The sequence below is a fragment of the Diaphorina citri genome, unplaced genomic scaffold, assembly GCF_000475195.1.
Source record: "Diaphorina citri unplaced genomic scaffold, Diaci psyllid genome assembly version 1.1 scaffold43, whole genome shotgun sequence".
In the NCBI taxonomy this organism is placed as follows: Eukaryota; Metazoa; Arthropoda; class Insecta; order Hemiptera; family Psyllidae; genus Diaphorina; species Diaphorina citri.
Window position 1 is genome coordinate 56,620 of NW_007377480.1, and position 16,586 is coordinate 73,205.

A 16,586-nucleotide genomic window follows, 5' to 3' on the forward strand; every position below is an offset into this window, starting at 1 on the left:
CTAGCCGTCCTTAGAACAACTCTTATCTGTTTTGGATAAGTTCGCCGTTAGGTAGGTAGGCAAGTACTTACGCCCCTGAAAATTCGAACCGACACTTTTTGCACATGCATACGTTATTATTTACGTTTATGTATATAAAAACAAGAAACCACTAAAAATCAAAAAAATCTCGGTTAATTGCCTACACCTCCTAGGTAAATATGCAATTATGCATGCATAAATAATGACCTTTCATGCATTCTTCAAATTGATCACATGTAATCCAAGTAAAGCAGTTAAAAAATTTACCTTTTTGCTATCCGGATAACTGAACTTTTCCGTCAAAAGAAATCCGTAGGAAGTTAGGCAGGTATACCTGAAATCACAAAATCGATTTAAATAAATTACCTATAGGTAGGTGTAAAGCAGACTTGAGTTACCTACTTACTTGCCTACAATTATTCAGTGCCTAAACCACTTATAAAATATTATTCTATCTTGGAGCTTTCTTTTGCTGTCCAGTTAAGTTAAAGGCATATTCTGCTCATTTCTCTTTATTGGACTGGCTCTTTCCTATCTTCCTCTCTTCGATTTCGAGACAATGATACTTTAGCAGTTACAATTCCCTCTATCAAACCTCTTAAAACAGTAATAAGAAACGAGGCCAATTGCCTTGGTATAATTTTTTTTGTGCTTTCAGAAAATTCTCCTAGCCAGTGTCCAATATGAGCAGCCAGACTTCGAGGGCGATGGCTACACCAGTCTGGGCATTCTCTATTCCGTGTTTGCCATCAGCATTTGGTTCTCTCCATCCATCATTAGCGTCACGGGCCCTGTTCTGGCCATGGTGATTGGGGCATCCGGATATGTGTAGGTATAATGAAGTTGTGTAATCATTTGGGGTTTTCTAAAGATGCCGCGGGCCTAGATAGTTTATAAGACCAGCCACTCAGCACTCACTCTCAGGTAGACCTAACAGGTACACCTGAACAGGTCCGCCAGTCAGGTCTACCTGATAGTGAGCGGTTGGCCTAAAACCCATAGGTACCTAGTTATATAGAAAGCAATTACATCCAATTACCCTGGACCATTTTCATAAGGGACATAGAAGTCCAAGGAAATGACTTCACAGAAAAGTCTTTCAACCCCACTCGATTCTCAGAAGAGAGGGATGGAGGGGACAAGGGAGGGAGAGAGAGGGAGAGAGACAAAAACACAGAAAGAAGGAGCAAAAGAGACAGAAAGAGGGAGGGAGAGTGGGAGAGAGAGACAGGGAGAAATTAATAGGATCAAAATTCAAATCAGGTACGTAAGTACTCAACACCCCTCTGTAACGAATAAAAAAGACTACCTACACAAGAACTTGAACCAAGGACATACAAAGTATCAAACTGTGACACAAACTCTATCGCAGGCTCTTCCCCATCTCGTTCATTCTGGAATCGACGTTCTATCTGTATTTCGGCGCTTTCATGAACGGAATAGGCTCGTCGCTCCTGTGGACTGGACAGGCCAACTATTTGGTCCTCAACTCTAAGCCGGGAATGGTGTCCAAGAATGTGGGACTCTTCTGGATTTTCTACATGATGGGGTACGTGTATAATGAATTCAATTTTAAAAGCTCATTTAGGACATTACTGGGCCAGGGTCGTTTATGGTACAACCGGGCTCTAGGGCGAAATCCAACAGTGGGCCCTTCCTCGTATTTTATTTTCCTTTTGGAAACAAAACTGTTCTTTGCGGGCCTTGTTTAATCTTTCATTACAAATTTTCATCAGTAAATAATTTCTTCAAATTAAATTATTCCCAAGCACAAGGTAAACCTAGACCCTTGACAAATGGAGTGTGTCTGAAGGCATTTGTCTCACTCAAAGCCTCCTTGAGGAGCTTGGCCCGGGGGGAAAATAGGACCACATTTGTAATATCCACCCAACCCGTCTTATATGACCTATCAAATATGTAAGTATTTATATGAGACGTTATTTAGACCGCGGGGATAAAGGAACTTTTCAGTCTCTTCCTAGAAGCATACATGAGCACCAAATTTAACAACCAATGAAGAGGGAGAATAACCATCTCCTCAGACTCCTCGTATTTTATTTTCCTTTTGGAAACAAAACTGTTATTGGCGGGCCTTGTTTCATATTTCATTACAAATTTTCATCAGTAAATGATTTTTTCAAATTAAATTATTCCGAAGCACAAGGTAAACCTAGACAAATGGAGTTTGTCTGAAGGCATTTGTCTCACTCGAAGCCTCCTTGAGGAGCTTGGGCTGGGGAGGAAATAGGACCACACATAATGGGACAGGAAAATAGGACCATAATGACATTTGTAATATCCACCCAACCCCGTCTTATATAACCTATCAAATAAGTATATGAAACGTTATTTAGACCACGGGGGTAAAGGAACTTTTCAGTCTCTTCCTAGAAGCATACATGAGCACCAAATTTAACAACCAATGAAGAGGGAGAATAACCATCTCCTCAGAGGTTGAAATCAGCCTAGGAGACGTTTTTATTGTAAATTTAAATTCCAAAAAATAAATAAATAATATTCAAAATTCGAAAATTCAAAATTCTCTTCCTGTCGCCAGCATGCTTCCCGGTAACCTGATCGTGTTCTTCGCGTTCAAAGACAAGCAGAAATACATCGACCAGTCCACTCGCATGTTCATCCTCACCGTTCTCTCTATCATGATGGGGGTGGGGGTCATCATTATGTACTTCCTGCGTAGACCCAAACCCAAACGCCGAGCCGCCCCTGGTGTTGACAGCGGCAATTTGGTTCTCACTCAAGGAGGCCCGGGGCGTGCATTCCGTACAGCACTGAGACTGTGCGTGACGCGGGAAATGCTTTGGCTTATGCTCCCGTTTTGTTACGCTGGTGAGTGGGATCTAGATCCTAGGGCCAGCCACTCACTACAGGTCTACCTGACACCTGATGAGCACACAAAATCAAGTTGACCTGACAGGCGGACCTAATCTGGTAGACCTGACAGGTACACCTGGTGAGGTCCGCCTGTCAGGTCTACTTCATACCTGATAGGTAGGCTTGCCAAATATCCAAAATGTCGATTCGGGACGCGAATCCGCGAACATAATTGCCAAATCCGCGAACATAATCGCAAAATCCGCGAACAAAATCGCCAAATCCGCGAAAATAATCGCGAAATCCGCGAAAATAATCGCGAAATCCGCGAACATAATCGCCGAAACCGCGAACATAACTCTCGCAAAAATCCGCGAACATAAATCGCGAAACCGCGGAACATAATCCGCGAAACCCGCGCGACATAATCGCGAAATCCGCGAACATAATCGCGAAATCCGCGAACATAATCGCAAATCCGCGAACAAAATCGCGAAATCCGCGAACATAATCGCGAAATCCGCGAAAATAATCGCCAAATCCGCGAACAAAATCGCGAAATGGGACAAAAACGGAAATTCGGGACAAAACGCCCCAAAATGAAAAACTGAACGGGACGCCGGGACACCCCCTGAAATAATCGCAAAACCGCGAACAAAATCGCGAAATACCCGCGAACATAATCGCGAAATCCGCGAAATAATCGCCAAAATCGCGAACAAAATTGCGAAATGGGACAAAAACGAAATTCGACAAAAACGCCCCAAAAATGAAAAACTGAACGGGACAGCCGGGACACCCCCTGAAAATTCGGGACTGTCCCGGCCAATGGGACGTTTGGCAAGCCTACTGGATAGGCCACACACAGAGGCGCACACACACCCTATCTGGTAGATCTGACAGGTGGACCTGATCAGGTGTACCTACAGGGTATCAGGTCTACCTGATAGTGAGTGGCTGCTCTGGAACAGAACCAAGGAAACTTGGATTCCACGTTTGAACATTTTTTTTTTTTTTTTTTTTTTTTTTTTTTTCATTGAGATTTTCTGTTTTTACACAACAGTCTCAAGGGCTCAGAGCCCGAGGTAAAACAGTTTCAAAGAGTTGGTTAAGGTGATTTTGAAACAGTATTATGAAAGACTGGGAGGGGGGGGGGAATTGTACTGCCTCAAAATGACCCCAACCCAGCCTACTTTTTTTTAGGACATGTCATACCTAGATAAGTAAGTTCCCTAATCTAAATCCACCTGCCTCATGTTTGTTTCAGGACTGCATCTAACTTTCTTCTCTAGTGTTTACTCATCCAGTGTTGGATTCACACTCAAAATGGGGGAGTCCACCAAACAGTTGGTACCTCTGGCTGGGTTCTTCACTGGGATTGGAGAGATTACAGGTAAATAGGGGGTGGGTTTCACCAACCTTCTTTTTAATCTCTAGCAGACTGTTAGATCAACAGCAATGTTAAGCTTATGGAAATCAAATGGAACCTCCAGGCTGTTAGGTGAAGAGGCCTCCCTAGAAAGGGGCTGAAAAAATGAGTAGGTCCAAAGATACTGTGTATAAACCAACCACTGCTCAGTGAAAATACATACCACCTGAACTTGAAATACTTCAATTACTTAAAAATCTTAGGTCTTACCTTAGGCTTGTGATACTTGCAGATGTAGATAATAAATTTCAATGTTATGTAAAGGCAAAGGTAAAAGTACTCACTGACAAAACACAACACTAGGCCTGACGACCTGAGATTAAGCAGGAGTACAGTCCCCTAAACGGGAAAAATATTACCTATATTTTCACCAAAAACTTTGAAAAAACGACCGAACTTTGTGCTTAAAAGACCGAAAAGTAAAAACTGAACACTGAAGGCACTGAAGCACTGAACTGAAACGGAATAAAAAAAAAATTCAAATTTTCAACCGCCACAAAAAAATTATCAGCCGTAAATTCGACCAATCAACAATCAGGATGAAAATGTGAACAAATGATTTCATTGATTGATCAATTTTCGGATCAGAGGGAATCACGTATAAAAATACGCTCTTTTTTGTTTCCTCTCAAAGTTTTGATCATGTACAAAAAAAGAGCACGGTGCCTACGATACGGGGCGCGAGTATGAGAGGGGATTTCAAATGAATGTGGAGTGAGTAGAACATAAAATTTATGTACAGGCTCATTTATGTAGTTATGCAGGTACCCAGACTACCCAGTTACCCACTTATAATACATAATTATATCTAACATTTTTACATTACCGGGAAATAGGTAAGTACCTACCTATTTTGCCAGTCATATATTAGGTAGGTAACTTTTTTTTTTTGTACTTTTTCAGGGGGTGCTCTACCGTTTATCCTGAACAATCGTAAATGCGGCGGCCTCAGTCTGATTATGCTGACAGGGATTGTGAGCAATGTGTTCAGCTATGCAATGACCTACATCAATATTCCCGATGTAGCCGCCTTTGGAAATACCTGGGATTCTAGCCTTATCCCTCCCAAGTAAGTCTAAAAAAACGGATTATTTGGTAGAGTGAATTGATGAGAGAGCGAAAAGAGGAGGAAGACAGGATAGGAGAAAGTTAGCCGTTCCGAGAACGAACCTTATCTGTTTAGCATAAAATCCCCCTTTGGAAAAACCTAGAATTCTAGCCTTATCCCTTCCAAGTAGGTAAGTCTTAAAAAAGGAGGTTTTGGTAGAAGGGACCTCTATCAAAAGACTTTTCTGTTCGCACATAATTGTCTCTTCACACAATCGCACTTAATTGTCCATTCACACTATCGCCCTTTTTAATTTTATTGTCCTTTCATGCTTTCCAGTGAATACTTGGCGGTACTGTGCAGTTTTCTGATGGGTCTGGGAGACTGCTGTGTGCATACCGAGCTCTACTCCATTCTGGGCACCATTTACCCCAACGAGAGTGCTGAAGTATTTGCAGTGTTCAAATTTGTCAGGGTAAGTCATCATCGGACCCTAAAGTAATGTTTTGCGGTTCCATTCGGCATTTTGTTTTGCGGCCCGTTCCCACTTGTCGTTCGGAGAAAAAGAAGAAAAATAATAGAAAGTAAAAATCGTAAGCCAGCCTAGTTAGCTTAGTTTGTTGGTAGTGCGTCTGCCCTGTAAGCGCTAGGCCGCGGGTTCAATTCCCGCCCGGGGCGCATTTTATCTTGATGGGATAATGTTCGTTCTCGGAACGACTGGCTTTCTCCTATCCTGTCTTCCTTATTCTCTTTTCGATTTCGGGACGATAATACCATAGCAGTTACAGTTCCCTCTGTCAAACCTCTTTAAAAAAATCGTATCGTGCTGAGTGGTAACACTATCGTTTAAATTGCATTGCCTAAATAAAAGGACATTCGAAGAAAAAAAAAAAAAAAAAAAGGAAAAAAATCACTAAGTTTCCCGCACGTCTGCCCTGTAAGCGCTAGGCCGCGGGTTCAATTCCCGCCCGGGGCAGATTTTATCCTGATGGGTTAATGTTCGTTCTCGGAACGGCTGGCTTTCTCCTATCCTGTCTTCCTTCTCTTTTCGATTTCGGGACGATAATACCATAGCAGTTACAGTTCCCTCTGTCAAACCTCTTAAAAAAAATCGTATCGTGCTGAGTGGTAACACTATCGTTTAAATTGCATTGCCTAAATAAAAGGACATCAAAAAAAAAAAAAAAAAAAAAAACGGATAAAATTCACTAGTTTGCCCGGCGCGGCGCGGTGGGATGCGAACCCGTGACCTAGCGTTTACCCTTGTAATGTAAATGCAGTTTCTTTGTGTTATTATGTCACAACTACGGTGCTCACTGCAGCATTGTAGGATTTTCCCAATATCTCAATAATCCTAAAATCCAATGTTTACCTACCATGTTGGCACCGGTCGCTATGCGCATTTATATGTCATAGCTATACTCATTTTCCTCACGAGGCTGAGTGGGCCCCGCAACAGCCAGTCACGGAATCAATCATTTGCATGATACAAATTTATTGACCTCGCCGGGAATCGAACCCGGGTCTCCCGCGTGCAAGGCGAGCGCAGTAAGCGCTACCTTCCAATTTAACTAGGCCTGGCTTACTGGCTACTTTGCAATTTACTGTTGCCCATTTAATCAGCGTGTACGTGTATAGCTACTGTTGTTAACTCGTCCCGAAATCGAAGAGAGAAGGAAGACAGGATAGGAGAAAGCCAGCCGTTTCGAGAACGAAAATTATTCGTTCAGGATGAAATCCGCCCCGACGGGAATCGAACTATTTATCTCTACTTTCAGTGTCTCTGTACAGCCGCGGCCGTGAACGAAAATTATTCGTTCAGGATGAAATCCGCCCCGACGGGAATCGAACTATTTATCTCTACTTTCAGTGTCTCTGTACAGCCGCGGACTTCTACTGCTCCCCATTTATCGGCCTTCACGTTCAGCTCTTCATTCAGACCCTGTTTGCCATTCTCTGTCTCGCCTGCTACGTAGTGGTGCAACTCCAGTACCTCAGTGTTAAACCACCAGGACCGCGAAAACTCACAACTAGAAATGGACTCCGCGAGGACGTTCACTACAATGGAGATTTGAAGGAAGCAGAATGGGAAAAACAGAGCTCGAGAAGGGATTCGATCAATTCGGATTCAGGCTACCAGGACAGTTCAATAGTGGCGAATCATTTACACATAGAGAATTTCATTTGCAAATAAAGTCAAGGTCCGGAATTTTAATTTATTTATTTGTAGAACTCCAGTACCTCAGGTCGAACGTCATCGGAGCTACCCAGTAGCTTGAAAGATAAACATTCGATTGACATATTGATGTCAGCAGTTCTGGAAGCTCTTGGCAGATTGGAAAATATCAGATGTCTTCAGGCACACTCCCTTTGTCAAGGGTACAGGTTTACCTTGCCTAAGGAATCAATAAATTGATTGAATCAATTTAGTTTGGTGAAACTCTTTTCGCTGGCGAAAAAGTTTGTAAAAAAATTCATGTACAATATACATCAGTCCCAAAAGGGCCTCGATTACTTCAGGAGACCCTGGTGAATCTGAAACTCTGCAAATTCCAATGTAATGGAACATGGCCTGGTGCACTGCCGGATGCCGTGCGTTTAGATGCACATCAGAACTCACGTGTATGGTGAATTGGTAATGGTAACTCTTTCGGCCTGTTTCACATCTAGACTGTAACTTGTAGTATACGGCAATTTTTATGTTGAGGGCTACATAGTCTTATGGGCCTGTTCACACTTAAACTTAAAAAAGTTGCAGTCTAGATGTGAAATAGCCCTTACCATCTATATCTTCAGTTAGATTCTGTAGCAAATACTTAGCAAAGTTTACTGTTCCTGAAATTATTCAGCGTATTTTTGGGGTACGGTTAGATTAGATTAGATTAGATTCGTAGAAGCTTAACCCATCCTTTAGGGCTTTAGGGCTGTTCGCCCCTACACCTAAGCCTCGGAGTGGGCTTTTTGTGTTTGGAGTTAAGCTGCTATCCCCAGGCCTTGATGGAACCTCGAAGCACCCTCACTGGTATATTTCAACCTCCTCAGTTTCTCTAAAATTCACCTACAGCAGCTCTAGAAAGTCCACACAATCAGGTTTTTTCCAGAGAAAAGCTGTGAGTCCATATATTATTCCATTAAGAGGATACCAAGAAGTGCCATCCAGGCCAGAGGGCTTGGCTCAGGACCTCTGAACCGAAGAGGTCTTGAGGGATTTAGAGTCTGCTCTCCGGGGGCCTTGATGGAACCTAGAAGCACCCTCACTGGTATATTTCAACCTCTTCAGTTTCTCTAAAATTCGCCTGCAGCAGCTCTAGAAAGTCCGCACAATCAGGTTTATTCCAGAGAAAGCTGTGAGTCCATATATTATTCCATTGAGAGGATACCAAGAGGTGCCATCTAGGCCAGAGAGCTCGCTCTGGGGTCTAATGAGGGATATTCAGGTACATAATTATGTCGTTGTACCCTACTTCCTGAGACGGACTTGACCATAGTCCCATTCAGGTACCCTCAAAAGAGCCAGTGTTATTGTCTGTGGCTTCAGCAAACCGTCGACGGTTTGCTGACGCACGGTCTCCATTACTTTGATAGAGATCACTTGATTGCTAGAAGCCATTTTTTGAAATGAACTGCAGGTTTTCGGGTCGGGAACTGGGGTTTCTTCTGAGCGGGAACTGGGGTTTCTTCGGACTTGCGAGTTGTTCAGACGAAATTACCGGAAACGAGATATTGTGAGAAAACCTCTTTTTTGGCCGCCATATTGGAAAAATCATTACGGTACGGGATTACGGTACATCCTAGAAAAAAAGTGTAAAAACATAAAATGTAGAAAACAAAAAAATAAACAACTTTTCAATTCATTGTTGTAATCAAAATTTCGAATTTCCCGTCAACTTTACATGCTCATGAAGGCTGTGTTGAGTTACCACATCATTTTCCACACGCCAAAAATTTCGAATTTCCCGTCAACTTTACATGCTCATGAAGGCTGTGTTGAGTTACCACATCATTTTCCACACGCCAAGAAAGGACGGGAATGGCCTATCTCAACCCGGTACATAACCACAACCTGATAGCATTAGATATGAATAAGCGGGAAGACATACGGATATGAACTATGATAAACATTGGGGAACAGACGTGATTACACTTGTAAAGCCCGGGACTACAATCTGAGTTTGAACTTGGTGTAAGTTACACCCTTGGAGACAATCTGATTGGTTGATTTCAATTTTTTAGCCAATCAGATTGCTTCAAAGTTAAACCAGGTTAAAATTTAGATTGCGGTTCTGTCCACAAGTATAAATAAAAGAAATTTAATTTTCAATTAGGTAGGTACACCAATTTGAGGGGAAGGTGGTTTGGTGAGTAGTTTTATTAAACCTCTCACCAGTCTACAAATCTCATTTTTCACATGTCGACCGAATTTTAAATTTGTACCTTTTTTGCTTTTTTTGTGTCAGACCAGGCCAGGCCTTACGCTCTTACTCCAAACAGTTCTTCAAAACTATGGTAAATGAAATGAGTTTTTGAACATTGAAATAAATCACTCATTGACCAAGCGATTAGTTTAGAAGGGTAGGTTTAAGAAAAAAAGGAGAGAAATAAACAAATAAAATGTCCGTTTTTAATCATACATAATAATATCTGTATTATAATTATAGAATATAAAAAAATATATCAAGAAATAATACAAAGTAAATAAAAAATAAGAATATAACGATTGTCACTAAAATTAATTAATGAATTAATCTTTTAAATTAAATTAAAATAGATTTTTTATAAAAACAGAGTAATTTCATGATCCTAATCCAACTACTTTGATGTTGTTCTTCAGAATAAGGTAGTTTCTTTCGAAATATGATTTTAACCTTTTGATAAAAATAAAATTAAAATTCAGGTGATTTTAGGTTAAAATTTGGCGGAGGGGAAAAAGATTACTAGGTCTACAATAATTTGTCCGTACCTACATTACGGACATATTTGTGTAAATGGAATTATTAATTTTTGTATGTCATATCAAAGCATGTCACAACTTTGTTGATAACAGAAAAAATTTGCAGTAATCACAATTTTAATGATTCGATCCTATCCTCTACTTATCAAAATCTGATGGCTTGGACAGAGCTAACAAAGGAAAGAGCTGATATATGTGGTGTGCACGCTGATATTATTCAAAACTTCTACACCACACAAACAGCGCACTAAAAAAATCAACGAAGTTATGTACAAAATAGTGTAAATTTCATTTTATTGCTAGATATAATTATGTACCTACCTAATTTTCAGTGATTAACAAAACCTATACAAAAGTACATGTTAACATGTAGTGTATTATCTACTTGGTTAATTTCGATATGAACGGATAACAAGCGGAGGGGTATTATGCCAAGACATTTGATTTGGAACACAGAGGTCGCAATGCAGAGTTTATAATGTCAATTGAGTTTTCGAGTTCGAAATGTTCGAATTCAATTGTTCAGGGAAAAAAGATAAGTGAGATTGTGGTTCTACACAGGGCTAGACTAGGTAGGCTTTAAAAAATAGAAGAAAGCAATATAGGTAAGTACGGGAAAATCGATTTGTTTTGTTTATTTTTAAAGTCTAGCCAAGCCTAGCCTTGTGTTTATCGACCCAAACTCAAGACTTATGCACGAGATTGTGGTTCTACACAGGGCTAGGCTAGGTAGGCTTTAAAAAATAGAAGAAAGCAATATAGGTAAGTAGGTACGGGAAAATCGATTTGTTTTGTTTATTTTTAAAGTCTAGCCAAGCCTAGCCTTGTGTTTATCGACCCAAACTCAAGACTTATGCATTACACATCTGCATTTGACCCCGAGTCACTTAAAATAAATAAATATAATGTGTCCTATTATGTTTACCTAGCGCTTAAACGTTACAAAACAATAAATTACCACATCGGCGAATAAATTAACAAGACAGCAATGTTGTGAATAAATCATGTTCATAGTCATTATCATGTACCTAACTCATCGCCTGTCGAAATATCGTCACTGATCACTAGGAACTAATAAAATAAATATGTGTCCTATTATGTTTACCTAGCGCTTAAACGTTACAAAACAATAAATTACCACATCGGCGAAAAAATTAACAAGACAGCAATATGTTGTGAATAAATCATGTTCATAGTCATTATCATGTACCTAACTCATCGCCTGTCGAAATATCGTCACTGATCACTAGGAACTAATTAGGTAATTAGCTATTCGTAACTTGCTTGACATTGTCCTAATGAGACTTTTTTATGAGACAAAATAAGAATATTTTTCTGATGTCTGTGATGAGTTGATGACCATTTCAAATTCAAATATAATTTCGTTTTCTACCTCAGAGCACTTTCTTATGAATGTGGTCTTATTGATATTTCACCTCGGTGACTGATGTTGGGATTCACTAATCTCTTGTGAAAATCTGACGGCCACAAGTCGTCTTGAATTAAGTCGAGATTTAAAAGGAGGTTGAGAGTTGACGTCGCGTCGGTTGGGAAGCTCCAATCTTAGATGTAAACAGGGCAGTTTAACCAGTGAGCGACATTTCAATCCCGGAAGAAGCATGGTAGGTATTTTTTCACTCGATTTTGCTAGAAAACAGTGAAGTGTTTTTACAGACTATTGCTATTGTGTCTCAAAATCTGACGGCCACAAGTCGTCTTGAATTAAGTCGAGATTTAAAAGGAGGATGAGAGTTGACGTCGCGTCGATTGGGAAGCTCCAATCTTAGATGTAAACAGGGCAGTTAAACCAGTTGAGCGACATTTAAATCCCGGAAGAAGCATGGTAGGTATTTTTTCACTCGATTTTGCTAGAAAACAGTGAAGTGTTTTTACAGACTATTGCTATTGTGTCTTGTAAGATGTAAATGTGTATATTGTATAAACATAATATTGTGCAACAGATTCACCTCTAGTTCACTTTTTCAGTTGATCCAATGATTTCAAGATGATGAACAAAGCCTTGTGTTTCCGACAGCTACAAGTTTTCTTCAATTGAGTTGAGATTTTTCACACTGTCAATTCTTTCCCCTCATAGTATGGTACGTACTTGTAGCAGGTATACGAGTATGTAGAAAACTAAACACACTGAAAAATTAGATTGTGAACTAGGGTCAAGGAACTAATTAGATAATTAGCTATTCGTAACTCGCTTGACATTGTCCTAATGAGACTTTTTTATGAGACAAAATAAGAATATTTTTCTGATGTCTGTGATGAGTTGATGACCATTTCAAATTCAAATGTAATTTCGTTTTCTACCTCAGAGCACTTTCTTATGAATGTGGTCTTATTGATATTTCACCTTGGGAAGCTCCAATCTTAGATGTAAACAGGGCAGTTAAACCAGTTGAGCGACATTTAAATCCCGGAAGAAGCATGGTAGGTATTTTTTCACTCGATTTTGCTAGAAAACAGTGAAGTGTTTTTACAGACTATTGCTATTGTGTCTTGTAAGATGTAAATGTGTATATTGTATAAACATAATATTGTGCAACAGATTCACCTCTAGTTCACTTTTTCAGTTGATCCAATGATTTCAAGATGATGAACAAAGCCTTGTGTTTCTGACAGCTACAAGTTTTCTTCAATTGAGTTGAGATTTTTCACACTGTCAATTCTTTCCCCTCATAGTATGGTACGTACTTGTAGCAGGTATACGAGTATGTAGAAAACTAAACACACTGAAAAATTAGATTGTGATATTGTGAACTAGGGTCATCCAGAATACTTAGTGGATATTGTTAGGTTATTCAATAAGGTTAGGTTTCAGCCAGCAGTTCCCAAAATGCATCGTAGATTCGTAGATCCCAAAATACATACAAATCGGCCCCTTTTTACTCACACTAGATCAAGCAAACTTAATCAACATATCATGAGCACTTAAGGCGCCATTGTTCTGAGTTAACATCAGAAGCGTGCTGTAGTGAACCATGCTTCAAGGCACCATATCAAATCTTTGAACCATGCTAAAAGACCATATCAACCCAATCTAAAATCTTTGAAGCAGGCTGCATGTTGACCGTTCACTGACTTGGAATTGAAGAATAGTGCAGCAGGATAAGAGTGTTGCTTCAATGCAATGGAGCCTTTACGTTGAAAAGTAACAAGCTGAGGATAGGTTTTGTTGTGTCAAATATTTGGGAACTGCTGGCTTAAAGGACAATCACAATAATAAAAGCTAGAGGGATATGGTAGCATGGGAAAGGGGGCATACATAAAAATATATTGGGTATTTGTTGTAAGAAAACGAACAATTATATAAGTAGTCTAAGTTTGCAAAATCCGTTCTACATTTCCTTCTTGACAAGTACAGTTTTGGTACATGATGGCTCCAAATCTCCAGATGGTTATCGCACATAAATGTTTAACTGTCATAACCATTGTACTAATCTACTAATATAAGCACACAGCTATTTCGTCCTGCTAGAATATATTGTTTTGGTTTAATAGTGCCGTAATATGTAGAGATTCACAACAATATTATGACGTTTCTCGGATTAAACGAGGGAAAACCGAAACTTGGCTGACTCAGTCAATTGGGTGGACAATTGAAGAACGATACAAGTCAAAAAGTGAGATTGGGGAAGCCACATATGCAAAAAATCGTGTATGCTTATATAAAAAAATATTAAGAGAAGACAAAATGTCATTTTGATTCTTTGTTGGGAGAGATATGCCAGACCAGATATGTGAGACATACAGAGTCCGAAAAGTAGTAACAGAGAAAATCTCAATAGGCCTTTTCTTTATACATATACGTATAGGTAATTCTAAAAAACATCAAACACCCTATACAAAAAATAACAAAGTTTATGAGTACCATCTGCCACATTTACACCTTCATACATCTGCACAACTGACCTAAAATATTTTTTATTCTAATGGAACCAGTTTGTTTTTTCGTCGGTCATTTCCATTCAATAAAATAGGAGCTAATTATGGGAATAGATACTTTGTTTCGTGGGTATAATTATCCAGTTGGTCATCCTCTCGAGAGACTTGAGTGATAATGGACGATGCGTCCATTTAAACATTTGCAAGTTAAAGGTCTGTTGATATATATTTTCACGGGTGTCACAGGTGGAACCTGCATAAATACTTAATTAAATGCTTTAAAATATTATTTTTATTTTTTGAATATAAAATTACATTGCCCAAGGGCTTCTGTAATAGAATCAAAATGGCAGAGTGAATGAGTGTCCTTCATACTATTGAAGAGCTACAAATTTGATGAAAAAATCAAGGGAGAAGAGACTTGATTGGAATTATCGTAGACTGCACTTTCACCACTAGAAAAAAAAACACTTGTTTAATTACACATAAAGTTATATTCAATTAACTTTTCCATTAAAAAGTTCGAAAAAACACTGTTCCGAAAGAAAAAACAAAAAAGTCTGGAAATTCTGGAATCTGGGAAGAAAACCCCTCTTTTTCTGTTTATTTCACAAATTAAAAACAGACCAAAGAGAAATGAATTTTTTTCGAGGGAGGCGTATTTTTTGTAATAGGGTCGAACGTCATCGGAGCTACCCAGTAGCTTGAAAGATAAACAATCGATTGACATATTGATGTCAGCAGTTCTGGAAGCTCTTGGCAGATTGGAAAATATCAGATGTCTTCAGGCACACTCCATTTGTCAAGGGTACAGGTTTACCTTGCCTAAGGAATTAATTTAGTTTGAAGAAACTCTTTTCGCTGGCGAAAAAGTTTGTAAAAAAAATCATGTACAATATACATCAGTCCCAAAAGGGCCTCGATTACTTCAGGAGATCCTGGTGGATCTGCAACATCTACCGCAGTATAGCACCAGAGCAACATGGCCTGGTGCACTGCCGGATGCCGTGCGTTTCGATGGACAGAACTCACGTGTTTGGTGAATTGGTAATGGTAACTCTTTAGGCCTGTTTCACATCTAGACTGTAACTTGTAGTATACGGCAATTTTTATGTTGAGGGCTACATAGTCTTATGGGCCTGTTCACACTTACACTTAAAAAAGTTGCACTGTTGCAGTCTAGGTGTGAAATAGCCCTTACCATCTATATCTGCAGTTAGACTCTGTAGCAAATACCTACTTAGCAAAGTTTACTATTCCTGAAATTATTCAGCGTATTTTTGGGGTACGGTTAGACGTTAGACTATGGAATTCTCTTCACTGAGACACATAAGGCACAAGAAAGATACTTTAGTAAATCAAGGTGTCAGTAAAATAGACCTTTATTCAAAGTAATTTCATCAACAGATATCGAGTAAGTACAATGTTAACTTTCATTTGTTGGTGGTAAGGTGGTGGATTTCACCACACACCAGAGTAAAGGTGGATTTCACCAATGACATAATGAGAGATTTGATGGGAGAATCTACTTCCTGAGACGGACTTGACCATAGTCCCATTCAGGTACCCTCAAAGAGCCAGTGTTATTGTCTGTGGCTTGACAGGGCTGGTTTTGTCTCAGTTTTACGTTAGACGTTAGACTATGGAACTCTCTTCACTGAGACACATAAGGCACAAGAAAGATACTTTAGTAAATCAAGGTGTCAGTAAAATAGACCTTTATTCAAAGTAATTTCATCAACAGATATCGAGTAAGTACAATGTTAACTTTCATTTGTTGGTGGTAAGGTGGTGGATTTCACCACACACCAGAGTAAAGGTGGATTTCACCAATGACATAATGAGAGATTTGATGGGAGAATTTTTAATCATCCAAAAAGGAGTTTTTCTTTTTAATGATCGAAAAGGAGCTTTTAGTGATCCAAAAAGGAGGAGTTTTTAAAAACACCTGTTTGGGCCATTAAAAACTCCTATTTGGATGGTTAAAAATTCTCCCATTAGTGAAATCTCTCATTAAGTCATTGGTGAAATCCACCATAAAGGTACACCATACACAGAGGTGTGCGAACTGCAAAATGCAAAATGGAAAATGTAAAATGCAAAATGTAAAATGTACATTTACATTTTACATTTCAAATTGGTTTTGAAAAAGCATTTTGCATTTTACATTTTAAATGCTTTTTTTGACCCATTTTACATTTGAGCCAAAATGCTTTTTTTAAAAATGCTTTTTTGAAAAAAAATCATGATTTGGACCTAAACTCCCAGTAGAAAACAGGGTCTCCACTCCAAAATCACTAGATTCAAGGAAAAGAAATCACTAGATTCTTAAATTCTCCCAAATGGTAGTTTATTCGTGGTTTTTGAGGGTAGAAGTCTCATATAATATTTTTTATAGTGAAAAATCCTCT

General features: G+C 39.2%; 2 protein-coding genes and 2 long non-coding RNA genes across 5 annotated transcripts in view; 2 read left to right on the plus strand and 2 right to left on the minus strand.

Annotated features, from left to right (window-relative positions):
- Positions 1–679: 679 nt before the first annotated feature.
- LOC103514110 (UNC93-like protein MFSD11) lies at positions 680–7,539 on the plus strand. 2 transcript variants are annotated; one of them, XM_008478977.1, is made up of 7 exons: positions 680–849; positions 1,394–1,570; positions 2,579–2,868; positions 4,121–4,246; positions 5,186–5,351; positions 5,670–5,805; positions 7,201–7,539. In XM_008478977.1, exons 1-7 carry the CDS (start codon positions 824–826, stop codon positions 7,522–7,524), a joined length of 1,245 nt encoding a protein of 414 aa, XP_008477199.1. In that variant the 5' UTR covers positions 680–823; the 3' UTR covers positions 7,525–7,539. The 2 variants fall into 2 exon arrangements, with proteins under 2 accessions (XP_008477199.1, XP_017301736.1); XM_017446247.2 differs by having other exon boundaries at positions 733–853.
- A 1,738-nt stretch (positions 7,540–9,277) lies between these two features.
- On the plus strand, positions 9,278–11,178 carry LOC113469415. The gene is made up of 2 exons (XR_003392845.1): positions 9,278–10,890; positions 11,052–11,178. It is a non-coding gene; the product is annotated as an uncharacterized LOC113469415 (long non-coding RNA).
- Positions 11,042–12,451, minus strand: LOC113469412. The gene is made up of 2 exons (XR_003392841.1): positions 11,387–12,451; positions 11,042–11,206 (listed from the first exon to the last, which is right to left on the minus strand). It is a non-coding gene; the product is annotated as an uncharacterized LOC113469412 (long non-coding RNA).
- Positions 12,452–12,783: 332 nt separating this feature from the next.
- LOC103514310 (carboxy-terminal domain RNA polymerase II polypeptide A small phosphatase 1) overlaps positions 12,784–16,586 on the minus strand; it is a gene marked incomplete in the record, with an annotated part of 10,907 nt that continues 7,104 nt past the window's right edge. Inside the window, 1 exon segment of the mRNA XM_026827029.1 lies at positions 12,784–14,299.

Bases quoted from the DNA above. Each gene is read 5' to 3' on its own strand.
- LOC103514110 (XM_008478977.1), top strand. From the start codon at position 824: ATGGTGATTGGGGCATCCGGATATGT. The intron at 1,571-2,578 runs GTACGTGTATAA...TCCTGTCGCCAG, and splicing joins TGGATTTTCTACATGATGGG to CATGCTTCCCGGTAACCTGA. The intron at 2,869-4,120 runs GTGAGTGGGATC...TGTTTGTTTCAG, and splicing joins GCTCCCGTTTTGTTACGCTG to GACTGCATCTAACTTTCTTC.